The 25,998-nt window shown below is 41.4% G+C and overlaps 1 protein-coding gene across 5 annotated transcripts in view; it reads left to right on the forward strand.

Annotated features, from left to right (window-relative positions):
- Nucleotides 1-25,998, forward strand: part of DNAJC6 (DnaJ heat shock protein family (Hsp40) member C6) — a 188,787-nt gene that overhangs the window by 150,859 nt on the left and 11,930 nt on the right. For 2 of the 5 annotated variants that reach the window (XM_062191483.1, XM_062191487.1), the window contains 6 exons: nucleotides 632-825; nucleotides 939-1,019; nucleotides 12,267-12,701; nucleotides 15,033-15,167; nucleotides 20,889-20,963; nucleotides 23,671-23,805. In XM_062191483.1, the coding sequence (XP_062047467.1) occupies nucleotides 632-825; nucleotides 939-1,019; nucleotides 12,267-12,701; nucleotides 15,033-15,167; nucleotides 20,889-20,963; nucleotides 23,671-23,805 (1,055 nt within the window). The remainder of the gene's footprint in view (nucleotides 1-631; nucleotides 826-938; nucleotides 1,020-12,266; nucleotides 12,702-15,032; nucleotides 15,168-20,888; nucleotides 20,964-23,670; nucleotides 23,806-25,998) is intronic. The other 3 variants (XM_062191485.1, XM_062191484.1, XM_062191486.1) reach the window with 3 other exon arrangements.

Here is a 25,998-nt window from a genome sequence, read left to right on the forward strand (position 1 = left end):
CCACGTGAGGAAACAAGATTGAACAAAGAGCATAGTGTGTCACTACTTTTACCCTTTGAATCTGCGTGTCCCTCTGTTTTTTCCAACAGGAATGACAGTAAACAGTTGTATAATATGAGAAATGACTCCTCAGAATGGAGACCCAGCCATAGCACTGAAGCAGGCTTCCTGGGGGACCCCTCTGCACCCAATATTAACCCCTAATTGTTATAACAGTGTGGCCAGGGAACTAAGAGGGGTGGCAGAAGCTGGAGAGATAGGTGGGAGTTGCTGGGGTCAGGATACCGTAGGCATTCAAGGGCTCCAGATAGTGGCTGTGGGCCCCTGTAACTATTTTAACAACTGATTCTGGCCTTGCCAGTGCATTCTGGTTGGATGCATCAGCTCTGTGTTCCCGGATACTTTCACATGGGGATATCCAAAATCCTTTGAGCAGGGATTAGTCTCCCCTTTTCTATAGATGTGGAAACTGAGACTCAGAAATCAAGTAACAAATCCAGTTGATGATTGACTCTCCCCTAGAAATGACTCTCCAGTTAACCTAAAATCTGACCTAAGATAGTTTCTGTACTAAACATCATGCTGGTTCCATTGTTGTTCACTGGTCTTACTCTTTTAAATCCCTATTTAGGCCTGAGTTAGATGCATGTGATGTACCAGAAAAGTATCCTCAGCTATTTCAGGTGACACTGGATATAGAAGTACAGCCTCATGACAAAGTGATAGACTTAACCCCACCATGGGAGCATTACTGCACAAAAGATGTCAACCCCAGCATCCTCTTCTCTTCTCACCAAGAGCATCAAGATACTCTGGTCTTGGGAGGTATGAGTTACATGGCGGTTTGTTTTTTCAGGACAAAGCCTCTGTGTTCTTTGTCCTATTGCCTTATTCTCTAAGTTTCACTGATGTCACTCTCTTGACTGTTTTCCTTGCAGGACAGCCTCCAATAGATATCCCTCCAGACAACCCCAGACATTTTGGGCAAGGTGGCTTTTTTGCCTCTCTCTGTTGGCAAGGTACTTCCAAGCATTTATTTAAGTTACATTGTCCATTAATCTTGTTTTTCATTGCTAAAATGAAATAACTGATTCAAGTTAACTTTATAAGGAAAAGAGCACATACTTTTGGAGATTGAAAGACTAAATCATCATGTGATGCTGTTGATTCAGCCTTTGGTGACTGCCAAATTGTGTGTGAAATCACATCATAGTAGAGTGTGTGTGGGAGGAAAGAATCGTGTCTTGGAACAGGAACTCAAGACTCCATCTCTTAAAGATCCACCACTTCCCACTACCACCACACTGGGGCCGAACACATGAACCTTTAGGGGGACAAACAACATCTAACCCATAGCAGACAGTCAGATGACTAAATGACTAAATGACTTGGTTCTTCTGTAAATTCAGTTAGCCTTCAATGCAGCCTAAATTAAAGTAGCACTTAGAAGTCATCCAAGTCCTTTCTCCCTTTATTTCATGTCCTTCCTGCTCATTCCTTTTTCAAATCAGACAACTCTCATCTTTCAACTCCATGAGTGCTCTCAGACTGACATCTGCCTTCTTTTAAGGCTGTGTTTTGGGCCACATCTGCCCTGGATTGACGATGAAGTGTGATGTTTATTATGATCTCCCTTCAGGCTACTGACAACACAGAGAGCTTAACAAATACTCTTCTCTCCTGCCCTCAACTATTCTAAAAACATGAAGTTAGGCATTTCTCCCAGGGTGCTGTAACAACCAGCTGAACAGAGCTGAGCTTCCCCTGGAACAGGGAAGACAAACACTTCTCCGATATGTCTTTGCTGCTTGCTTTATCTCCATAGCAGAAATTGGGCCTCTATCATTATATTATTTTCTCTAAATCCTGGAGATATTTTCTAAATTCTTCTCAATACAACACTTAGCCTTGCTGCTATCAGTAGGCTGGCTCTGGCATCCTGATCAATATGCACTGGCTGTCCTTGCTTTAGAATTTTCTTTCTTTAAATATTTTTTATTAATCTAAAGAGAACAGATTTCATGTATTTCAAAGATACAATTCTAAGAACATAAAGATACTTCCCTCCCTCCCTCCCTCCTCTTTCCTTTCTTTTAGTTTTCATGATAAAACCCTTTCAGTTTACTTTTTAATCACAGGCTTAGTACTGCACTAAATATAGTGTTTAACAAGTAAAAAGTAGAACGACTACTGTTCCACAAGAATATAGCCAAAGGTCATTAACAATAATCAAATTCAGTTTGTGTTTTAGTGGGTTCATTTATTTATTTATTTATTTTGGATACTATCTATGTTAGCCACTTCTCTGGAGTTTGCTAAGGCAAATGGCAAGATTTGATAGAGAATTGAATAGTTTGTTTTATACTTGATCTTAGCCAAAAGGCCAAGAAGCGATGAATAGTTTCATGTAGAAAAGGAATTGGACTGACTTTGGGGGTGATCTAGTTAAAATTCTCTTGATTGACCTTCCTTTAATATGTGAATATAAGACTATTTTTTTTGCCAGAATTTTTCAGTGTTTGGTGAGAAAAATTATGACATTCATTTGGATTAAAAGGCTTCATGCGGGCAGCATTTAGTTTAGCAGTTAAAATGCTGGTTAAGATGTCTACGTCTCACATTGGGGTACCTGAGTTTGATATCTACTCTGGCTCCTGACTCTAGCCTCCTCCTAGTACAGACCCTGGGAGGCACTGGGGATGGCTCCTGTAATTGGATTCCTGCTATCCACGTGAGTGACCGCAATGAGTTCCCAGCTCCCAGCTTTGGCTCCTGCTGGGGGCTGTTGTGGACTTTTGGAGACTGTGACTAGCAGATGATATCAATCTCTTTCTCCTTCTCTCTCTCTCAAAAGCAAAACAAAACCAAACAAAAGACTCTAAAGACTGCCTTTCACAATTTTCTTTTGAGAAATAAAACTAGCTACTTCAAAACTTGGAAAACCCAGTGAAACTCAGATAGCATGGAATTTCTCAGGCCCCTGTTGATTTTCCTTTCCTGTTATCTTCTTATACTAAGGACTTTTGATAAAACTTCCCTCTTCCCTTTCCACTATCATTTTAGTAAGTAATTTAGAAATAATTCCTGTAGACTCTGAAATCAGTTTTAACACAGGTGCATAATCTCTTATCTGAACCTCTCTGAGCCAGATGTGTTTAGGAATGCAGATTTTTTGGAAACACTTATATGGTATATAAACTCTGTGTTACTTAGCATTCCCAGTGGCATCTTAGACAACAACCTATACTTAAACATAATGGTGGCAGAACATATAAATAATAACCTGGAATCAGATAAATGTGGATGATTAATGATTTCGCAGGCATCCTGGTCAAGTTTTCCACCAACAGTTTGTGCCAAACTTAGGAAAGAATTAGGAGTAAATGATGTGGACCTGTTCGTGATTTGGAACATGGATCTGTCTGCCCTTAAGTAGCAAAATCATCTCAATGATGGCCTGGAAGGTCATTCTGCAGCCTTTCCTGGAGCTTATTACATGATGAAAGTATGATGGTACTTCACAATGTCCGTGAACAAATGGAATGAAAAGATTCATTTTGGTACCAAAAGAAGTGGAAATCCGAGGGGCGAAGCCAAGATGGCGGATAGTGAGGACGTGTGCCGTAGTTTGGGAAAATAAAGTTTCATAAAAGTGGAATTACTGTAGCCTCAGGAAAAGATTCAAGAAAAAAACTGCAGAGGAAACGCTTCCGGATATAGTGGATGTGACACAGAGGACCTACAGGGAGCCCACCGCGTGGAAACTCAACCGCGGGAGACCAGCCTCAGAATCTCCCCAGCGCGGAAACCAACGGGAGTCTCAGGAAAAGATTCAAGAAAAAACTGCAGAGGAAACGCTTCTGGATCTAGTGGATGTGACACAGAGGACCTACAAGGAGCCCACCGCATGGAAATCCAACCATGGGAGACAAGCCTCAGAATCTCCCCAGCACGGGAACCAAGGGGAGGTAAGACAAAAGCCCCAGAAACTCGAGACATTAGTGGGGAAAGGCAGAGGCCCCTCCCTCCACTTAAGCAAAACAAAGAGCAGGCACCATTTTACATATGTAAAGCAGCAATGAGTACACAAACACAGTAACTTTGGGTCTAAGGTGAAACTTGAGAACACATTGAAGGCTGCATAAACTCTGTGTGTGGTCCCAGGGGTAGTTCAAACAAATACTCACAGGGGCCAGATTTCAACTGCCCTCAATTCCACTCAGCCATTTGGAATTAATTCCCAACTGAGTCAAAAAAAAAAAAAAAAAAAAAAAAGAGAGAGAGAGATCCAGCAAGCAGCAAGGTGAGTCACTTTTTGCACAGCCTTAAACCTAAAGAATCAAGCAGAGCTCTCTGGCCACACCCATCACAGCCTCTAAGGATCCATCAAAGCAGACAGCCCACTTAGAGGCATAGTATAACGAGAAAAAATCACCACAGCAAAAAACAAAAACAAAAACAAAAACAAAAAAACAACAACAACAACAAAAAACCATAAATTATCTCCAACATGCCAAACAACAAATGTAGAAGCCGAGGTAACAAGAGCAAGGAAGACACTATGATGCCCCCAAATGAAAAAGACACCCCAATCTAAGATTATGAAGATGAAGAGATAGAGGAAATGCAAGAAGCAGATCTCAAAAAACTGATAAGAACATTAAGAAGTTCTCAAAAACAAATTCTTGAACTACAGAAATCCTTAATGGACAAGATAGAAAATCTCTCTCGTGAAAATGAAATATTAAGGAGGAATCAAAATGAAATGAAACAACTAGTAGAACATGAAACTGTGATAGTGACAAAAACCATAATGAAATGAAGAACTCAATAGATCAAATGACAAACACATTAGAAAGCCTTAAAAACAGAATGGGTGAAGCAGAAGAGAGAATATCGGAATTAAAAGACAGAGAACAGGAAAGGAAACAATCAAATCAAAGAAAAGAAGAAGAAATCAGAAATCTAAAAAATACTGTCAGTAATCTACAGGATACTATCAAAAAACCCAACATTCGGGTTCTAGGAGTTCCTGAAGGCATGGAGAGGGAGAAAGGATTAGAAGGCCTTTTTAGTGAGATACTAGCAGAAAATTTCCCAGGTTTGGAGAAGGACAGAGACATCCTAGCACAGGAAGCTCATAGAACCCCTGATAAACATGACCAAAAGAGATCCTCACCATGACACGTCGTAATCAAACTCACCACAGTGAAACATAAAGAAAAGATCCTAAAATGTGCAAGAGAGAAATGCCAGATTACTCTCAGAGGATCTCCAATTAGACTCACAGCTGACTTCTCTTCAGAAACCCTACAAGCTAGAAGGGAATGGCGAGATTATAGCCCAGGTACTAAGAGAGAAAAACTGCCAGCCCAGAATATTATATCCTGCAAAGCTCTCATTTATGAATGAAGGTGAAATAAAGACCTTTCACAGCAAACAGAAATTGAAAGAATTTGTCACCACTCGTCCAGCCCTGCAAAAGATGCTTAAAGATGTGTTACAGAAACGCAGAAACACGGTCACCAACATGAAAGAAGGTAAAGGAAGGAAACCTCACAGCAAAAGATCACAGGAATCTCAAACCAGATATTAGAAAATATCTTTGGCAAATGGCAGGGCAAAGTTACTCCTTCTCAATAGTCACATTGAATGTTAATGGCTTGAACTGTCCAGTTAAAAGACACCGATTGGCAGATTGGGTTAAGGAACAAAACCCATCTTTTTGCTGCTTACAAGAAACTCATCTTTCCAACAATGATCCATACAGGCTGAAAGTGAAAGGCTGGAAAAAGATATACCACGCCAACAGAAATGAAAAAAGAGCGGGCGTAGCCATCTTAATATCGGACAACATAAACTTTACCACAAAAACTGTTAGGAGAGACAAAGAGGGGCACTATTTAATGATTAAGGGATCCATTCAACAGAAAGATATAACGATTATCAATGTATATGCACCTAATTACAGGGCACCAGCTTATTTAAAAGACTTGTTAAGGGACTTAAAGGGAGACTTAGACACCAATACAATAGTACTGGGGGACTTCAATACTCCACTCTCAGAGATAGACAGATCAACAGGACAGAAGATCAACAAGGAGACAGCAGATTTAAATGACACTATAGCCCAAATGGATCTAACAGACATCTACAGAACATTTCATCCTACATCTAAAGACTTTACATTCTTCTCAGCAGTACATGGAACCTTCTCTAGGATTGACCACATACTAGGCCATAAAGCAAGTCTCAGCAAATGTAAAAGAATTAGAATCATACCATGAAGCTTCTCAGACCATAAAGGAATGAAATTGGAAATTAGCAACTCGGGAATCCCTAGAGCACGTGCAAACACATGGAGATTGAACAACATGCTCCTGAATGAACAATGGGTCATAGAAGAAATTAAAAGAGAAATCAAAAATTTTCTGGAAGTAAATGAGGATAACAGCACAACATACCAAAACCTATGGGATACAACAAAAGCAGTGTTAAGAGGAAAGTTTATATCAATAGGTGCCTACATCAAGAAATTGGAAAGGCACCAAATAGATGAGCTTTCAAGTCATCTCAAGGATCTAGAAAATCTGCAGCAAACCAAACCCAAACCCAGTAGGAGAAGAGAAATAATTAAAATCAAAGAAGAAATCAACAGGATTGAATCCAAAAAAACATTACAAAAAATCAGCCAAGCGAGGAGCTGGTTTTTTGAAAAAATAAACAAAATTGACACCCCATTGGCCCAACTAACTAAAAAAAGAAAAGACCCAAATCAATAGGATCAGAGATGAAAAGGGAAACGTAACAACAGATGCTACAGAAATAAAAAGAATCATCAGAAATTACTACAAGGACTTGCATGCCAGCAAACAGGTAAATCTATCAGAAATGGACAGATTCTTGGACACATACAACCTACCTAAATTGAGCCAGGAAGACATAGAAAACCTAAACAGACCCATAACTGACACAGAAATTGAAACAGTAATAAAGGCCCTCCCAACAAAGAAAAGCCCAGGACCAGATGGATTCACTGCTGAATTCTACCAGACATTTAGAGAAGAACTAACTCCAATTCTTCTCAAACTATTCAGAGCAATCGAAAAAGAGGGAATCCTCCCAAATTCTTTCTATGAAGCCAGCATCACCTTAATTCCTAAGCCGGAAAAAGATGCAGCATTGAAAGAGAATTACAGACCAATATCCCTGATGAACATAGATGCAAAAATACTCAGTAAAATTCTGGCCAATAAAATGCAACAACACATCAGAAAGATCATCCACCCAGACCAAGTGGGATTTATCCCTGGTATGCAAGGATGGTTCAACGTTCACAAAACAATCAACATAATACACTACATTAACAGACTGCAGAAGAAAAACCATATGATTCTCTCAATAGACGCAGAGAAAGCATTTGATAAAATACAACACCCTTTCATGATGAAAACTCTAAGCAAACTGGGTATGGAAGGAACATTCCTCAATACAATCAAAGCAATATATGAAAAGCCCACGGCCAACATCCTATTGAATGGAGAAAAGTTGGAAGCATTTCCGCTGAGATCTGGTACCAGACCGGGATGCCCTCTCTCACCACTGCTATTCAATATAGTTCTGGAAGTTTTGGCCAGAGCTATTAGGCAAGAAAAAGAAATTAAAGGGATACAAATCGGGAAGGACGAACTCAAACTATCCCTCTTTGCAGATGATATGATTCTTTATTTAGGGGACCCAAAGAACTCTACTAAGAGACTGCTGGAACTCATCGAAGAGTTTGGCAAAGTAGCAGGATATAAAATCAATGCACAAAAATCAACAGCCTTTGTATACACAGACAATGCCACAGCTGAGGAAGAACTTCTAAGCTCAATCCCATTCACAATAGCTACAAAAACAATCAAATACCTTGGAATAAACTTAACCAAGGACGTTAAAGATCTCTACGATGAAAACTACAAAACCTTACAGAAAGAAATAGAAGAGGATACCAAAAAATGGAGAAATCTTCCATGCTCATGGATTGGAAGAATCAATATCATCAAAATGTCCATTCTCCCAAAAGCAATTTATACATTCAATGCAATACCAATCAAGATACCAAAGACTTTCTTTTCAGATCTGGAAAAAATGATGCTGAAATTCATATGGAGACACAGAAGACCTCGAATAGCCAAAGCAATCTTGTACAACAAAAACAAAGCCGGTTGCATCACAATACCAGATTTCAGGACATATTACAGGGCAGTTGTTATCAAAACAGCATGGTACTGGTACAGAAACAGATGGATAGACCAATGGAACAGAATAGAAACACCAGAAATCAATCCAAACATCTACAGCCAACTTATATTTGACCAAAGATCCAAAACTAATCCCTGGAATAAGGACAGCCTATTCAATAAATGGTGCTGGGAAAATTGGATTTCCATGTGCAGAAGTTTGAAGCAAGACCCATACCTATCACCTTACACAAAAATTCACTCAACATGGATTAAAGACTTAAATCTACGACCTGAAACCATCAAATTATTAGAGAGCATTGGAGAAACCCTGCAAGATATAGGCACAGGCAAAGACTTCTTGGAAAATACTCCAGCAGCATAGGCAGTCAAAACCAAAATTAACATTTGGGATTGCATCAAATTGAGAAGTTTCTGTACTTCAAAAGAAACAGTCAGGAAAGTGAAGAGGGAGGTAACCGACAGAATGGGAAAAAATATTTACAAACTATACTACAGATAAAGGGTTGATAACCAGAATCTACAAAGAAATCAAGAAAACCCACAACAACAAAACAAACAACCCACTGAAGAGATGGGCCAAGGACCTCAATAGACATTTTTCGAAAGAAGAAATCCAAATGGCCAACAGACACATGAAAAAATGTTCAAGATCACTAGCATTCAGAGAAATGCAAATCAAAACCACAATGAGGTTTCACCTCACCCCGGTGAGAATGGCTCACATTCAGAAATCTACCAACAACAGATGCTGGAGAGGATGTGGGGAAAAAGGGACACTAACCCACTGTTGGTGGGAATGCAAACTGGTTAGGCCACTATGGAAGTCAGTCTGGAGATTCCTCAGAAACCTGAACATAACCCTACCATACAACCCAGCCATCCCACTCCTTGGAATTTACCCAAAGGAAATTAATTTGGCAAATTTAAAAGCCATCTGCACATTAATGTTTATTGCAGCCCAATCCACAATAGCTAAGACCTGGAACCAACCCAAATGCCCATCAACAGTAGACTGGATAAAGAAATTATGGGACATGTACTCCATAGAATACTATACAGCAGTAAGGAACAATGAAACCCAGTCATTTGCAACAAGATGGAGGGATGTGGAAAACATCATGCTGAGTGAATTAAGCCAGTCCCAAAGAGACAAATATCATTTGTTTTCCCTGATCGGCGACAACTGAGCACCAAAGGGGAAACCTGTTGAAGTGAAATGGACACTATAAGAAACAATGAACTGATCAGCTCTTGTCCTGACTCTAGATGTACAATGTAATACTTTATCCTTTTTAGTATTTGTTGTTGTTTTTGTTATTGTTGTTCTAGTACTAGTGGTTGAACTCTGTAATTAACACACAATTATTTTTAGGTGTTTAAATTTTAACTGAAAGGTGATCCCTGTTAAATTTAAGAGTGGAAAAAGAGAGGGAGGAGATGTACAATTTGGGACATGCACAATCAGACTTGCCGCAAATGGTGGAGTTAAAAATGTGCCAGGGGATTCCAATACAATCCCATCAAGGTGGCATGTACCAATGCCATCTCACTAGTCCAAGTGATCATCTTCAGTTCACAATTGATGGCTCTGATAGGTCTAAGAGTCAAAGGGATCACACAAACAAGACAAGTGTCTGCTAATACTAACTGATAGAATCAAAAAGGGAGAGAAAGATCCAACATGGGAAGTGGGATACACAGCAGACTCATAGAATGGCAGATGTCCTAAACAACACTCTGGCCTCAGAATCAGCCCTTAAGGCATTTGGATCTGGCTGAAGAGCCCATGAGAGTATTGTAGGCATGGAAAGCCAAGATACCATGGAAAAGAAAAAATGAAGAAGACCTAAATGAAAGATCTCTGTGAGTGAGATCCCACTGGAAAGAACAGGGTCATCAAAGAAGGAGGTACCTTTCTCTGAAGGGAGGAGAGAACTTCCACTTTGACTATGACCCTATCGGAATAGGATCAAAGTCAGAAAACTCTAAAGGCTTCCATAGCCCTGGCAACTCATGACTAGAGCCTAGGGAGATTACTGATGCCATGAACAGGAGTGTCAAATTGTTAAGTCAGCAACAGGAGTCACTGTGTACTTACATCCCATGTGAGATCTGTCTTTAATGTGTTGTCTAATGTGCAGTGATGCTATAACTAGTACTGAAACAGTATTTTTACACTTTGTGTTTCTGCGTGGGTACAAACTGATGAGATCTTTACTAATTATATACTGAATCGATCTTCTGTATATAAAGATAATTGGAAATGAAAAAAGGAAAAACCTGGTGTTAAATTGGAAATGGCATAGAAAATTAATTTTTTTAAAAAAAATATATTATGTAAGATCTCTGTCTTTAATGTGCTATACACTCTTATTTAATGCTATAACTAGTACTCCAACAGTATTTTTTTTTCACTTTGTGTTGCTATATGGGGGCAAACTGTTGAAATCGTTACCTAATAAACACTAAACTGATCTTCTGTATATAAAGAGAATTGAAAATGAATCATGATGTGATTGGAAGGGGAGAGGGAGCGGGAAAGGGGAGGATTGTGGGTGGGAGGGAGGTTTTGGATGGGGGAAGCCATTGTAACCCCATAAGCTGTACTTTGGAAATTCATATTCATTAAATAAAAGTTTAATTAAAAAAAAAAGAAGTGGAAATCCATACATATCTCTTCATGATATGCATTTTCCATGAACTTTTTGCAGGGTCCTTATATCTCTTTCCAGGTTGACGTGAGGGGCATCTGAGGGGCATTCTGTTCACTTACTAGGTGTGCGGTTCGCTTATGCTTCAGATGGAGAGAAGGACCTTACTTTAGGCTGCAGGACATGTGAAGAAGACAATCAGAGACAGATATCAGCAGGGCCCTGGGAGACGAGGGAGCTGGAAAGCAGTAGTAGTAATGATCAGCATTTAATACTACCCACCATTGATCTGAGCACTTTATTTTTAAAAATTTTTAAAAGATTAATTTTTTATTAGAAAGGCAGAATTATAGAGATAGGAGGGAGGGAGAGAGGTATGGGAGAGAGAGAGAGAGAGAGAGAGAGAGAGAGAGAGAGAGAGAGAGAATCTTCTATCCACTGGTTCACTCTCCAAATGGCCACAATGGCCAGGGCTGGGCCAGGCTGAAGCCAGGAGCCTAAAGTTTCTTCCAAGTCTGCTGTGTGAGTTCGGAGGCCCAAGGACTCGCGTCATCCTCCACTGCTTTCCCAGGCACATTAGCAGGGAGCTGGATCACAACATTTGAGACTTGAATTAGTGCTTTTAAGAGAAGCTGGCATCGCAGGCAGAGGCTTAACCTGCTACGCCACAATGCTGGCCCCGATCTGAGCACTTTGTAACATCATCTCATGTAATTCTCATAGTAGTGTGTGAGTTATGGACTGATTGTTACCATGGCTTACTGAGAAAGGAGGCCAAGACACAGAGAATTAAAGTAACTCTGGAACTGGGATTCAACTCCAGGCAACCTTGGTCCAAATTTCCTGCTCTTTTTTTTTTTTTTTAATTAAACAATTATTTGAGAGGCAGAGAAAGAGAGAAGAGAGAAAGGGAGAGGGAGAGGGAGGGAAAAAGAGAGAGAGAGAGGGCACTCCTATCTGCTGATTCATACTCCAAATGCCTGCAGCGGCAATGAGTAGGCTAGGCAGAAACTGGAAGCATGGAACTCCGTCCAAGTGCTGTCTCTCAATGTCTGTATCAGCAGGAAGCTGGAGTCTGGAGCAGAGTGAGGTATCAAATCCAGGTACTCTGATATAGGATGCAGGTGTCTTAACTGCTGGCAAACGCCCATCCTAGAGTTCTTGCCTGCCCTTTACCACCATGGTTCTACCTTTATGTGCTCAACAAATGGTGGTTGAATATAATGTGAAATATCAAGTTCCCATTGGCAAGGGTCTGAATGTTTGTTTGCTCAGGGATGGATCTGTTCTTTCTGGAATTATATGTGTATAATACAAAAAACTTCATCGATGCTAACCACGTACTGACATAACTCACCTTCCATAGATCAGAAATCAGAGAAATCATTCTGTGAAGAGGACCACGCTGCCCTAGTGAATCAGGAAAGTGAGCAGTCGGACGACGAACTTCTGACCCTTTCTAGTCCTCATGGAAATGCCAATGGCGACAGACATCATGGAGCCAAGAAGCCCAGCAAAAAACAGCAGGAGCCAGCTGTCCCTCCACCCCCAGAGGAGGTGGATCTGCTGGGCCTAGAGGGGTCGGAAGTGAGTAAGAACTTCTCACCGCCGGCAGCTCCTCCCACCAATTCTGAACTGCTGAGTGACCTGTTTGGGGGCGGAGGTGCAGCTGGTCTTGCCCAGGCTGGACAGTCAGGGGTGGAAGACGTGTTTCATGCTAGTGGACCTGCATCTGCCCAGTCAACACCACGCCGCTCTGCCGCTTCCACCTCTGCATCTCCAACCCTGAGAGTGGGGGAAGGTAATTTTTCCATGTTGCCCTGTACCTCCCAGTTTTGAATTCTAGCCTTTGGGCCACACTGGCAGAAGTGGACTTTCCTAGTCAACCAGGGGAAGCTTTGCTAGTGAACTGGTTTCTCTGTCCTTAGAGGCTTGTCTCTCCATTGAAATGGAGAGCACAAGAGAAAATAGAAGTATTGCCCATTTTGCTGGGATGGTGTAAGTGTGGGTATTTGAGTCCCACACTCCTAATTTTAGTTTTCTTTTTCAGGGCTTTAATTCCTAAGCTGCTGTGTCTGCTCCTGCGTGGAGACATAGGCTGATGAATTATTGTTAATAATAGCTAATATCAGTGGGGTGTTTACTATTTTCCAGACATGGAATTTAACACTAAACATGATTCATTTCTTCCAAAAACCCAAGTGATGGGTGCTATTAGTGTCCCTATTAATGTGTGGTTGAGGAAGTGGAGGCTTAGAGTTAAGTTAGTAGCGTAAGTTCATGTAGTCAGAAATTGATGGAGCCAGGGTTCAAAACTAGACCATTTCACTTCAGAGCTCCCCTGCAGTTTTCCTGTAAATCTTCCTGGAGTTGTAGTTTTCTGAGTACACTTTGGCTGTTCAGAGAAATGTTTGGTTATTTCAAAATATACAGGACTCTTGCCAGCAGCACAGCTGACTGGAGTACAGCAGTTGGTACCACTCTGATCATAGCTATGGACTCAACCCTTCCCACCACTGCTTATCTATAGATTTTTGACATTTGCAAGACAGTGTAATTGGGTAAGTTCTTTAGAAGCCATCACAGCTTCTGAAAAACTGACTCAAATGAGTTGCCTCTTGTTACTGTCACTATTAACCAAGGTGACATCACATTGCAAAGAGCAAAGAGCAGTGATTCAAGTCTCCTGGCCTGCAGGATACTGTGGAAACTCGCCCCACCCTCACTGCCCAGCTTCTCCTTTACTTTTTTTTTTTTTTTTTGACAGGCGGAGTGGACAGTGAGAGAGAGAGACAGGGAGAAAGGTCTTCCTTTACCGTTGGTTCACCCTCCAATGGCCGCTGCGGCCGGCGCACCACGCTGATCTGAAGCCAGGAGCCAGGAGCCAGGAGCTAGGTGCTTCTCCTGGTCTCCCATGTGGGTGCAGGGCCCAAGGACTTGGATCATCCTTCACTGCCCTCCCGGGCCACAGCAGAGAGCTGGACTGGAAGAGGGGCAACCGGGACAGAATCCGGTGCCCCGACCGGGACTAGAACCCGGTGTGCCGGCGCTGCAAGGTGGAGGATTAGCCTATTGAGCCATGGCGCCGGCCTCTCCTTTACTTCTCCGAAGGCTCCAGGCTGGTTTTGATTGATGGTAATTCAGCTGGAGGCCAGTGGGTATCAGCACCAGAGAAAGTAGGGACTGAGGCTCAAGTTCCTCCACTGGTCATTGGTGGAACCAGGCTGTGAAGCCAGAAGCACTGAGTTCCAGCCCAAGGATATTTTCTCTGTACTTCATTTCCTTTCATAAGTTCTGACTCACCAAACTGAAAAAAAGTTCTATCAGGTTAAAGAAAAATCCTCAGGATTCAAGATAGCAAGGTGCTCAATGTTGAGGTTTTAGGACAAAGCTGCTTGCATGACTTTCAGTGATTTAACTCATCATAGTCTCATGTTGAGAGTGTTGTTCAGTGTCACTGTAAGAGTATTGCACTCAGATATCTACTCTTATACCAAAATGGACAAGACTTCTATTTTCTCTTGTGTTTGACATCACCTGTGTCTCAGGTTTTAGACAGTGAAATTGAAGCCTAGATACACTGACTTATATCTGAAGCTACCCAGTTGATGAGTGGCAGACCCAAGTCTAGAACTCAAATACAGTGAAAGAAAATACTGGAAAAGAAAACTAGATTAAACTAAACCTGGTCAATATTATTTTCTGCTTCTCATCTTAGCAGCAGAGTTGCCTTGACTGGTATTGATCAATTAATTCATTCATCATGAGCATAATTGGTTGATTGATGATCAGCTCCTGTGGTCCAGTCATTGGTTCACCTTGGTTGATCCAGTCTGAGAGTTTGGTTGGCTTTTATCATGCTGTTAAGATGTCCAAAGGCCAAGGACCTTCATTTAGAGTCTTTGTGGTTCATCTCACAGATAACCCAAATGCTAATTTTTTTTTTACAAAGATGAAATTATTGTTATGTGTTAGCCTGGTAGGAATTTGTAAGTGGGCCTGGAAGCAAACATTATCCTGTTTATTCAAGTATTTGGCCTAGGACCAGGCTTTAGTGGTAATTCTTCAGTATTATTTATTGAATAAATAAGCTTGCAGGACAAAGAAATAGATTGTTCCTGTTGTTTTCTAGGTGCCACCTTTGACCCATTTGGCGCACCTTCTAAGCCTACAGGTCAAGATTTGCTGGGTTCTTTTCTAAACACTTCCAGTGCTTCTAGTGACCCCTTTCTTCAGCCCACAAGAAGTCCTTCACCTACAGTGCATGGTAAGAAAATATTTTTTGTTGTGTTCTGTGGGACATAATTTTCTGCCATGTGAGTGCATACTTTTTTTAAGTAGCTACTCAGATACAAAAGCATTCTGTAGGTGCTGTTTTTGGAAAACTTACATAATGTATCTGTCTGTTGGAAATTAATGATTCACATTAATACATTGAAGGCTCTGGGATATCTTATAGGAAAGAAACCTGCTTCACTTTATTATATTCAGCTTCCCTAAAACTTTTTTTACTGTGGAATTATTTTTTTGTTGTAGAGTGTATTATTTATTATGTAACAGTAAGAAAGAAAAATTTGCCACTTCTAACTGATTGGAAGATGCATCCTGGTGGGAGCATCTCTGAAATATGGAAAAACATCAATCTCAAGCTAGCAAAATATATTTCCTTTTTATGAAATGAGTCTTCCACAAAGCAAACTTTGGAATATATTACCTTGATGTGTTAGAGATATTCTGTCTAATATGATGGCCATTGGCCAATTGTGGCCATTGAGCACTTGGAATATGGTTAGTCTGATTTGAGATATGTTCTAAGTATAAAATATATATATATATATATATATATATTTTAAAGGTGAGTACAGTAAAAGAATGAATAATATCTCATTAATATTTTTATAATGACATCCTTTTTTAAACATCTATTTATTTACTTGAGAGGAAAGTTACAGACAAAGGGAGAGACAGAAAGGTCTTTCATCCTCTGGTTCACTCTCCAAATGGCTACAATGGCCAGAACTGGGCTGATCCAAAGCCAGGAGCCAGGAGCTTCTTCCTGGTCTCTCACATGGGTATAGGGGTCCAACCACTTGGGTCATCTCCTTCTGCATTCCCAGGCAGGCCATAAACAGAGAGCTGAATTTTAAGAGGAGCAGCTGGGTCGCAAATTGGTGCCCACATGGGATGCCAGCACTGCAGGCAGAAGCTTAACCTGCTATGCCACAGTGCCAGCCCCTATAATGATCTCTTAAAATACTATTTTAAATAGATTATGTTAAAATATGTTGCAATTAATTTTACCGCTATCTTTTTGCCTTTTTTAATGTGAGTACTAGAAACTATAACTTGTCTAAACAAGAAATCAGTTCAGGAGCAATCTTTAGGAGTGAGGTCCAATTAGTCTTTAATCTCATACTATTTGAAGTGTGTCCATTGAATAACATAGAAGAAATTCACCACTTACCCATGAATAGAGTCCACTTAAGAGAGTCTCCTGATTGGGTGTTGGCTGCAGATGGGAGGAAAGATGCAGAGATGGAAGCTAACACTTTTGCTTACTCCTTTACAGTGTAAGTCATGCCATTGCTATTGCTTGGCTCCTGGGGGTCCCTCTTGCACTCAGCATGAAAGCCCAAGTCCTACGTGCCTTAGAACCCCATGTGACCTCATTTTCCATTGTCTCCCCCTTGCTCTCTTCATTCCTGCAGTCCTGGCCTCTTTGCTGTTGCACTGGTGGTTCCCTCTGCCTCCAGCACTCCTCTCTAGACATCCACATGGCTGACTCCTTCACCTCCTTCACCGCCTTCGAGTCTTGGCTTCAATGGGGCCTCCTCTGATTTCAAATCACAGCTTATTCTATGCCCTCTACCTTTTCCTTTCCATTGAACTTACTAACTTCTAATATATGGAATATTTTTAAAAGGCTTTATTATTTTACTTATGTGAAGAGAGAGAGAGAGAGAGAGAGAGAGAGAGAGAGAGAGATCGATCGATCTTACATCTGCTGGTTCCCTCCCCAGATGGCTGCAGTGAGTCAAGGCTGGGTCAGACTGAAGCCAGGAGGCTGGAACTCCATCTAGATCTCTCACCTGGCTGGAAGAGGGCCAAGTGACTTCAGCCATCTTCCACTGCTTTCCCAGGCACATTATCATGGAGCTGGATTAGCAGCAGAGCAGCCAGTCTTGAACAGACACTCATATGAGATGCCAGCATTGCAAGCAGCAGCCTAACCCTCTGTGCCATAGCACCAGCCCCATGGAATAATTTTCTTGTGTGTATGTTTATATTTTACTGTCTATTTTTCCCTGCTGGATCAAAGACAGAGGTTTGTGTTCATTTTGTTCATTAATGCATCCCTAGAGCCTAGAAGAATTACTGGTGAACAGCAGGTGCTGTCATCTTTCTTTTTTTCTAATATAGTCAGTCCTACATAGCAACAGATTATGCATCCACAGATCTGACCAACCACAGATCAAAAATATTTATTAAAAATTACATCTCGGCAGGGCGCCGCGGCTCACTAGGCTAATCCTCCACCTTGCGGCGCCGGCACACTGGGTTCTAGTCCCGGTCGGGGCACCGGATTCTGTCCTGGTTGCCCCTCTTCCAGGCCAGCTCTCTGCTGTGGCCAGGGAGTGCAGTGGAGGATGGCCCAAGTGCTTGGGCCCTGCACCCACATGGGAGACCAGGAGAAGCACCTGGCTCCTGCCATCGGATCAGCGCTGTGCGCCGGCCGCGGCGGCCATTGGAGGGTGAACCAACGGCAAAGGAAGACCTTTCTCTCTCTCTCTCTCACTGTCCACTCTGCCTGTCAAAAAAAATAAAAAAATAAAATAAAATAAAAAATAACATCTCTACTGAACATATACAGACCTTTCTTTCCCTGATCTCATTCCCTAACTGATACAGTGTAACAAGGATTTATATGGCATTTACATTGTATTAGTATTAAGTAATCTAGAGGGTGTGGACAGTGTGGCACAATGGGTAAAGCCGCCGCCTGCAGTGCTGACATCCCATATAGGTGCCAGTTCAAGTCCTAGCTGTTCCAATTCTGATCTAGCTCCCTGGTAATGTATTTGGAATAGCAACAGAAGATGGCCTAACTCCTTAGGCCCCTGTGCCCATGTGGGCTACTGGGATGAAGTTCCTGGCTTTGGCCTGGCCCAGCCCTGACCATTGCAGCCATTTGGGGGAGAGAACCAGTGGGTGGAAGACCTCTCTTTCTCTGCCTCTGCCCCTTTTTCTCTGTAATTCTGACTTTCAAATAAAATAAATAAATGTTTTTAAAAATAAGTAATCTAGAGATGATTTAACCTATACAGGAGGATATGTGTAGCCTATATGGAAATACTATGCTATTTTATATTAGAGACTTCAGCATTCTTGGACTTTTGTATCTACAGGTTTCCTGGAATTAATCCCTGAGGATATTGAGGGATGACTGTATATAAATATTAAATAAATTAACTCATTTTTTCCTATCATAATTTCTTTGGTGCATAGTGATGTCTGTGAAGGTATACATTCTCCTGATTTTAGTACGTAAAACTGTCTTTTTTTTAAGAGTTATTATTTATTTGAGAGGTAGAGTTACAGACAGAGGGAGAGATAGACAGAAAGGTCTTCCATCCACTGGTTCACTCCCCAACTGGCCACAAAGGCCAGGGCTAGGCAAAGCTAGGAGCCAAGAGCTGCATCTGGGTGTGGGGGCCTAAGGACTTGGGCCATCTTCTACTGCTTTCCCAGACCACAGCAGAGAGCTGGATTGGAAGTAGAGCAGCCGGGACTTGAACTGGCACCCATATGGGATCCCAGCACTGCAGGCAGTGGCTTAACCCGCTATGCCACAGCACCAGCCCTAAACTTTTATGTCCCATGGACATGAGTGTGAATACTTCAGCAGGGCACTTCTCTTTCTTGCAATGTGGTTAAAATATGGTGTTTATCACCCACTTTAGGCCAGCCATCACTCTTTTGTCCTGTAGCCACATTTCTCATTTTGATCTGTACCACACAATGAGTGAAGAGAACATTTTATTATCCTTGTTAAGAAAACAGTGATCATTCCATGGTTAGTGGTCAGTTGCATCATCTTCACGTTGGAGAGTGGTAAGGTGAGACTTAGCTGTCACCTTGGGGACAGATTGCCCACCTTCAAATCCTTGAGGTGCTACCCTTAGGTTTCTACAAGGCATCACCAGTCTCTTCTGAAAATCAGGAGGTACCACCTTTGAGTTCAACAAATAGTTACTAAACATATATTTTAAAGAGACTAATCACTTGGGACATAGTGTTAGAAGAACAAGTAAGCAAATAACCATAATGAAAGGCAAAATAAAGATTAAGATACTCTGTAGTTACATTTGGTCTATTCCTGTCTCCCCAAAAGATTATGTTTCTTGAGGAGAGACATGCCTTTCAGTTCTCTAATCCCTGGTATGGTACCTTGCGTTTATTAAGTAGTCCTAAGGATCTATGGGCTTGGTTATAATAAGGTTGAAGTTCCAGAACCTAGTTCTATGTCCTAGTTGGATGTAAGACTAAGATCAGGGTTTAAAGGGAATCACACAGCAAATGATAGCAGAGTTGTTTAATCTTCACCCTAGTTTGCATGGGCTATTGTGGAACACGAGAAGGGAGTAACAGAAAGGAAAGAACTGTTATTGTTGATAATCGCATGTTCTTTTTAACTTAATGATGAGACAGTATACGATGTCTTGGTTGGAACTAAGTAAATGAGACAGATAAAATATAAAGCCCAGAATGCTAATTTTTGTGTCTTGATGATTCTTCTGGTGGTAGAGTCTGTGTATGACTGTGTGTGTGTGTTTCCAATCACTTGTCTTGTTAGTTTAGTATTAGCATTTCACTCATTGATTTTTAAGGATAAAACCTAGAAATAAATTTTGTCCAATAGCATTATGCTTATGGATTTTTGAGGTATAACAAAAGCTTACTGCTACTGTATATGCCTTTATTATACCTAATTCTCTTTAGTTGAGTATTGCTTTTAAATTTTACATCTGGAACTTTTAGAGGAGTCACAGTGGTCCGTTTTGAAGCTGTAAGGAGTTTATTTTGAGTGACAACAGACATATCCATCACACTAGTCTACTAGATGTGTGTGCCCCATATGTGCTCTGAGTGACTCGGCCTTCTCAATTATGTCACAGCAGAGGAGAAAATAGCGTTTTGGCTCTAAGTAGATCATACCACTTGGTATACTTGCCAATGCTAAGCTAAGGTGAATTAAATTTCAGGTGGCTTTTTCTTTTTTCCTTTTTGCACATTCACTCTCTGTTAAGAGATAGGACATACAGGGGCCAATGCTGTGACGCAGCAGGTTAAAGCCCCAGTTTGCAATGCTGGCATCCTACATGGGCACCAGTTCGAGTCCTGGCTGCTCCCCTTCTGATCTCTCTCCCTGCTAATGTACCTGGGAAATCAGTGGAAGATGGTCCAAGTGCTTGGACCCCTGCAACCGAAGGGGAGACCTGGAAGAAGCTCCTCATTCCTAGCTCAGCTCTGGCCATTTGGGAAGTGTGAACCAGCAAATGGAAGACCTCTGTCTCTGTCTCTGTCTCTACCTCTGTAACTCTTTCAAATAAATAAATAAAATCTTTAAAAAAAAAAAGAGGTGGGACATACAAAGATGAATGAGATAATTGTTGCTTCAAGGGATTCACAATCGAATGGAGACAGATACATGCAGTCATAATTCAAAGCGCATGAATATGGAGGTTAAACAAAGGAGGAAAGGCAAATAATATATGGCTCCTACCAAGACTCTTGTGAACAACCACAGACAAAGACAACATCAAGTGTTACTGGGTGGTGTGGGAAGGGCTCAGAAGGAAGACTGAATCTCTTGGGATTGTAGGAAGCTCTGCAGGCTTCATGGAAGGGACAGCATTACCTTTGTGAGCTCTAAAAGAGTGGGTTTGGGCATAGCTTGTCCTCATTCTGTTTCTTCTCCCGTTTGCAGCTTCTAGTACACCTGCCGTGAACATTCAGCCGGATGTTTCTGGAGGTTGGGACTGGCATTCTAAACCAGGTAAAGGTCAGCATGTGATTTTTGTGTACATGTTTAATCAATTGCAAAGCAGAAGCCTCCACCCAAGATGAAGTGAGGACTCCTGTAGCCCATCTATGTCATTTATCATGTTTCCTAAGGACTCCTATTCTGGAGGGACTTTCTCATTGCACTTGGCATGACGGTGCTGCTTGTTCTGTTACTTTTCTAAATCGCATTTTGCTTAACTGTAAACTCAGACAAATACAGTAACAGAACAAGCGGCATCAAAACTCTTGCATTTTTTAAAATATTTTTTATTTATTTATTTGACAGGTAGAGTTATAGACAGAGAGAGAGAGAGAGAGAGAGACAGAGAGACAGAGAGACAGAGAGACAGAGACAGAGAGACAGGTCTTCCTTCCATTGGTTCACTCCCCAAATGGCCGCTATGGCTGGCGCTGTGCTGTTCCGAAGCCAGGAGCCAGGTGCTTCTTCCTGGTCTCCCACATGGGTGCAGGAGCCCAAGGACTTGGGCCATCCTCCACTGCCCTCCCGGGCTACAGCAGAGTGTTGGACTGGAAGAGGAGCAGCTGGGACTAGAACCTGGTGCCTATATGGGATGCTGGCACTGCAGGCGGAGGATTAACCAAGTGCGCCATGGCACCGGCCCCAGCTCTTGCATTTTTTGACAAGTCTTTTTGCCCCACCTCCTCACCCTCCAATTGTGTAAGTTTAAATGAAGTAACTTATATGAGACTTTCTGGAGTAGAGCAGATGCTGAGTAAATGTGAATATTCTGCTTTTCTTCATCAAGTTCTTAATTCAGGGGCTGGATTTGTCAATAGTAAAAATGGTGTCTTTCTCGTGGTTACTCTGATGTTTGTTGAGTGCTGACTTGTGTGATTTATCCTAAATACTGGAACTTAAATGCACACACGTCTATACCTACATCCATACAATGTTCTTATCACAACAATGCTCCAGTGTAGTTGATGTTACCTTTTATTTTTAATGTGGAGAGAAACCAAGATAAAATTCACTGTTCCTATAATTTCTAAGGATACAGTACAATATTCTAAACTACCTGCATAATATGGTACCATACCCTCCCATCATGCGTAACTGAACCACCACCTGTACCACATAGCCACTCCCTACCTTCTCCCCTCCCCAGCCCTTGGCAGCCATCATTCTTCTGTTTCTATGAGCCTCACCACTTAGATTCCTCATACAAGTGAAATCTACAGCATTTGTCATTTTATGGAAGGCTTATTTCACTTCACATCATGTCCTCAGGGTTCATCTGTGTTGTAGCAAGTAACAAAATGTTCATCTTTTTAAGACTGAATAACATTCCATGGTATTTATATGCTGCAGTTTCTTTGTTCATCTCTCAATGGGTGTTTAGGCTATTGTGAATCATTTTGTAATGAGTCTGGGTATGCAAATACCTCTTCATGATCCTGTTTTCAGTCCTTATGAGTATGTACGCAGAAGTGCTAGATCATGTGGTAGTTCTGTTTTTAATTTTTTAAAAAAGATTTATTTATTTGAAAAGCAGAGTTGCAGAGAGAGATAGTTTTCCATCGCTGGTTCACTATCCCAAATGGCTGCAATAGCCAGAACTAGGCTTATCTGAAGCCAGGAGCCTGGTGCTTCTCCTGGGTCTCCCATGTGGGTGCAAGGGCCCAAAGACTTGGGCCATACTCCACTGCTTTCCCAGGCACATTAGCAGGGAGCAGGATCAGAAGTGGAGCAGCCAGGACACAAACTGGTACCCATGTGGGATGCTGGCACTGTGGATAGCGGCTTTACCTGCTATGCCACAACGCTGGCCCCTGTTTTAAATTTTTGAGGAACCTTCATGCTACTTTCCATAGTACCTGCACCTTTTACATCCCTACCAACAGGGCTACAGGGTTCTAATTTCTCTACATCCTTGACAACACTTGTAAGTTTTCTATTTTTCTGTTAATGACCATCCTAATGGGTTGTGAAGTGATATCTCATATGTGATTCTGATTTGCGTTTCTCTGATGATGGGTGATGTTGAGCATCATTTTATTTGCTTATTGGCTATTTGCACATCTCTGGATGTTTATTCAATTACTTTACTCACTTTTAAATTGGTTTATTTGTTAATTTGTTATTAAACTGTAGGAGATTTTTAAAGTATTTTCTGGGTATTAAGCTCTTATCAGATATATAGCTGGCAAACATTTTCTCCCATTCCATCGCTTGTCTTTCCACTCTGTTGATTGTTTCATTTGTTGTGCAGAAGTTTCTAAGTTTGATGTAGTCTCATTCTCTACTTTTACCTTAGTTACCTATGATTTTGGTTTCATGCGTTTCCTTTTTGTTTTTAAGCCAGTAGTGAAATATTGAAGCTCAAAGACATTAAACGTGATGCCCAAGGTCATTCAGATAGGAAGTGACAAAGCCAGAATTTAAATCCAGACCTGATTCCAAATCCACAGGAAAAGGTGCAGTTGGACAGCAGGAGAAGTGAACACTGGAAATAATAGTTCACACATGTGGCCATGAACCAGCACGTGCCTTTTCTATGTCCTGTTGTCACTCCAGGCCGCCATTCACCCAAATCAGAGAAACAAGGTCCAGCTATGTGCTACACATTTTCTAATCTTCTCCTAATTTTCCTCGGAGATGGATGGGTGGTAACTCTGCAATTCAGAATTTCCAGAATTCATCCTTGGACTGCTAACTCATTTTCAATGATCTTATTCTTTTTCAGGAGGCTTTGGAATGGGAAGCAAATCAGCTGCCACCAGCCCAACAGGGTCCTCACACGGCACTCCCACCCATCAAAACAAACCCCAGACTCTGGATCCTTTTGCTGACCTTGGGACACTAGGTATAAACTTAGCAGGTGAAGATATCAGTAACATTTACTTCTGGCTGCACAGCCTCGGATCTAAATCTTGGGTGTCACAATAAGCTGGTTTTGCTAACTAGGACATAAAATAGTGTTCGTAAGCTCTGTTCTGAAAGCTGAGATTGACTTCTTAAAAAAAGGAATTAGGAATCAAATAATAAAACCAAAAAATTATTAAAAAACTTAAAAGGCATAAAATTACACATGTCTATTGGGTACTGTGTAAGGTTTTTAAAAGATTTTGTTTATTTGAGAGGCAGAGTTACAGATAGAGAAAGGGAGAGACAGAGAGAAAGGTCTTCCATCCACTGGTTCACTCCCCATATGGCCACAAAGGCTGAAGCTGGGCCAATCTGAAGCGAGGAGCCAAGAGCCTCCTCTGGGTCTCCCACATGGGCGCAGGGATTCAAGTGCTTGGGCCATCTGCACTCCTTTCTAGGCCATGAACAGAGAACTGGATTGGAAAAGGAGCATCTGAGACATGAATGGGTGTCCACAAGGAATGCCAATGCCACAGGTGGAGGCTTAGTCCACTATGCCACAGCACCGGCTCTGTGTGCAATGTTTTATTACATGTATACATTATGTAATGTCCAATTAATATATTTTCAAACATTTGACATTGCTTTACAGTGAAAACATTAAAAAAATCCCATTTTCTAGTTTTTCTAAATACAGAAATATACAGTGAGTCAACATCTTCACACTACTGTGCAACAGAACCCCAGAATTTCTTCCTCCTGTCTAACTATGACCTGTTACTTGGCAACCTATTTATTCCAGTCCTTTCCCCCTGCTTCCCTCCCCAGCTTCTGGTAGCTGCACTTATATTTTTAACTGTAAAATCATTCTGTTTTTTAAAATTACACAAATGAGTGAGATCATCTGATACTTGTACTTGGCTTATTTCACATAACACAATGATGTTCAGTTCCACCCATGTTGTTGCAAATGACAATATGCATCCTTTTTAATGGCTGATGATATTCCATTATGTGTATGTACCACTTTCTCTGTTCATCAGTTGGTGGACACTTAGGTTGTTTCCATTTCCTGGCTATTGCTAATAGTTTACTACAGTAAACAGGGGAGTGTAGATGTCTCTTTGACAGATGCATTTCATTTCCCTTGGATATATACCCAGAAATGAGATTTCTGGATCATATGGTGGTTCTATTTTTAGTTGTTTGAGGAACCTCCATACTGTTTTCCTCAATGGCTGTACTAATCATAAAACTTTTAAAAATTAAGTGACTTTCATAAAGTTACACAGTGAGTAGGTAAGAGCTGCAAGTCAGAAGGCTTGACTCCTTAAACTAGCTGTCTGAGAGTAAAAAACTTCCAGACTATATGGCAGCAACTCAGAAAAGGTAAAAGAGCGCCTTTCTCCTTAAGATATCTTTGCATTAAACAAGAGTGATAAAACACCAATGCCTTGGTTCCTTCCGTAGACAGTCTGGTATGATCGGTCTGGATGTGGCTTGGGTGTTTTAAGAGCTCCCTAGGGGACTATGTCTGGTTCATGGCAATGGCAGTATAGCTTGAAAGCAGCTGGAGGACTCAATGAGTTCGCTGAGATTCTGAGGTCATGACCCAAGCCAGAATGTAGGGGATCAGGAAGGGCTGGCGGAAGTGGCTCTAAGTTAAAACCTGTGATATGATTAGGGTATGGCGCAGGGAAAGAGAAGGGAATTTTCTTCCCTCCCAGACTTTCTGCGAGGTCTTGGAAACTCTAGAGCAAAAACAGGTGGTTTGGAAGTTAGGGAAGCTGAGATAGGGAAGGAGGATCACTTCAGCTCACCCAGGCAACCGGTTTCTACCCTTGCATATGAACTCCCTCATTCAGTAGGTTTGCTTGAGCACGTACTGTGTGCCAAGCATCCAGCATGCAATAAAGAATAGCATTCCTGCTCTTTGAAGCTTACTGTACAGTGGGAGAGAGAGAAACCTTAATCAGTTGGAAAATATTTGCTATAATAGGGGATACATAAGGTGGGGCATTAAAAAAGAAAAGCTCGCCAGGGGTAATTCTGATGTGCACTCAAGGTTGAGAACTTGCTTTATTTTAATGAGGGTAGCAGTGGCCTCTGAGCTTAGCTACTGTTTTGTATGTCTGTCATTTCTTTCTTTCTTTTCTTTTTTTTTTTTTTTTGACAGGCAGAGTTAGACAGTGAGAGAGAGAGAGAC

Source organism: Lepus europaeus, chromosome 5, assembly GCF_033115175.1.
Source record: "Lepus europaeus isolate LE1 chromosome 5, mLepTim1.pri, whole genome shotgun sequence".
NCBI lineage: Eukaryota > Metazoa > Chordata > Mammalia > Lagomorpha > Leporidae > Lepus > Lepus europaeus.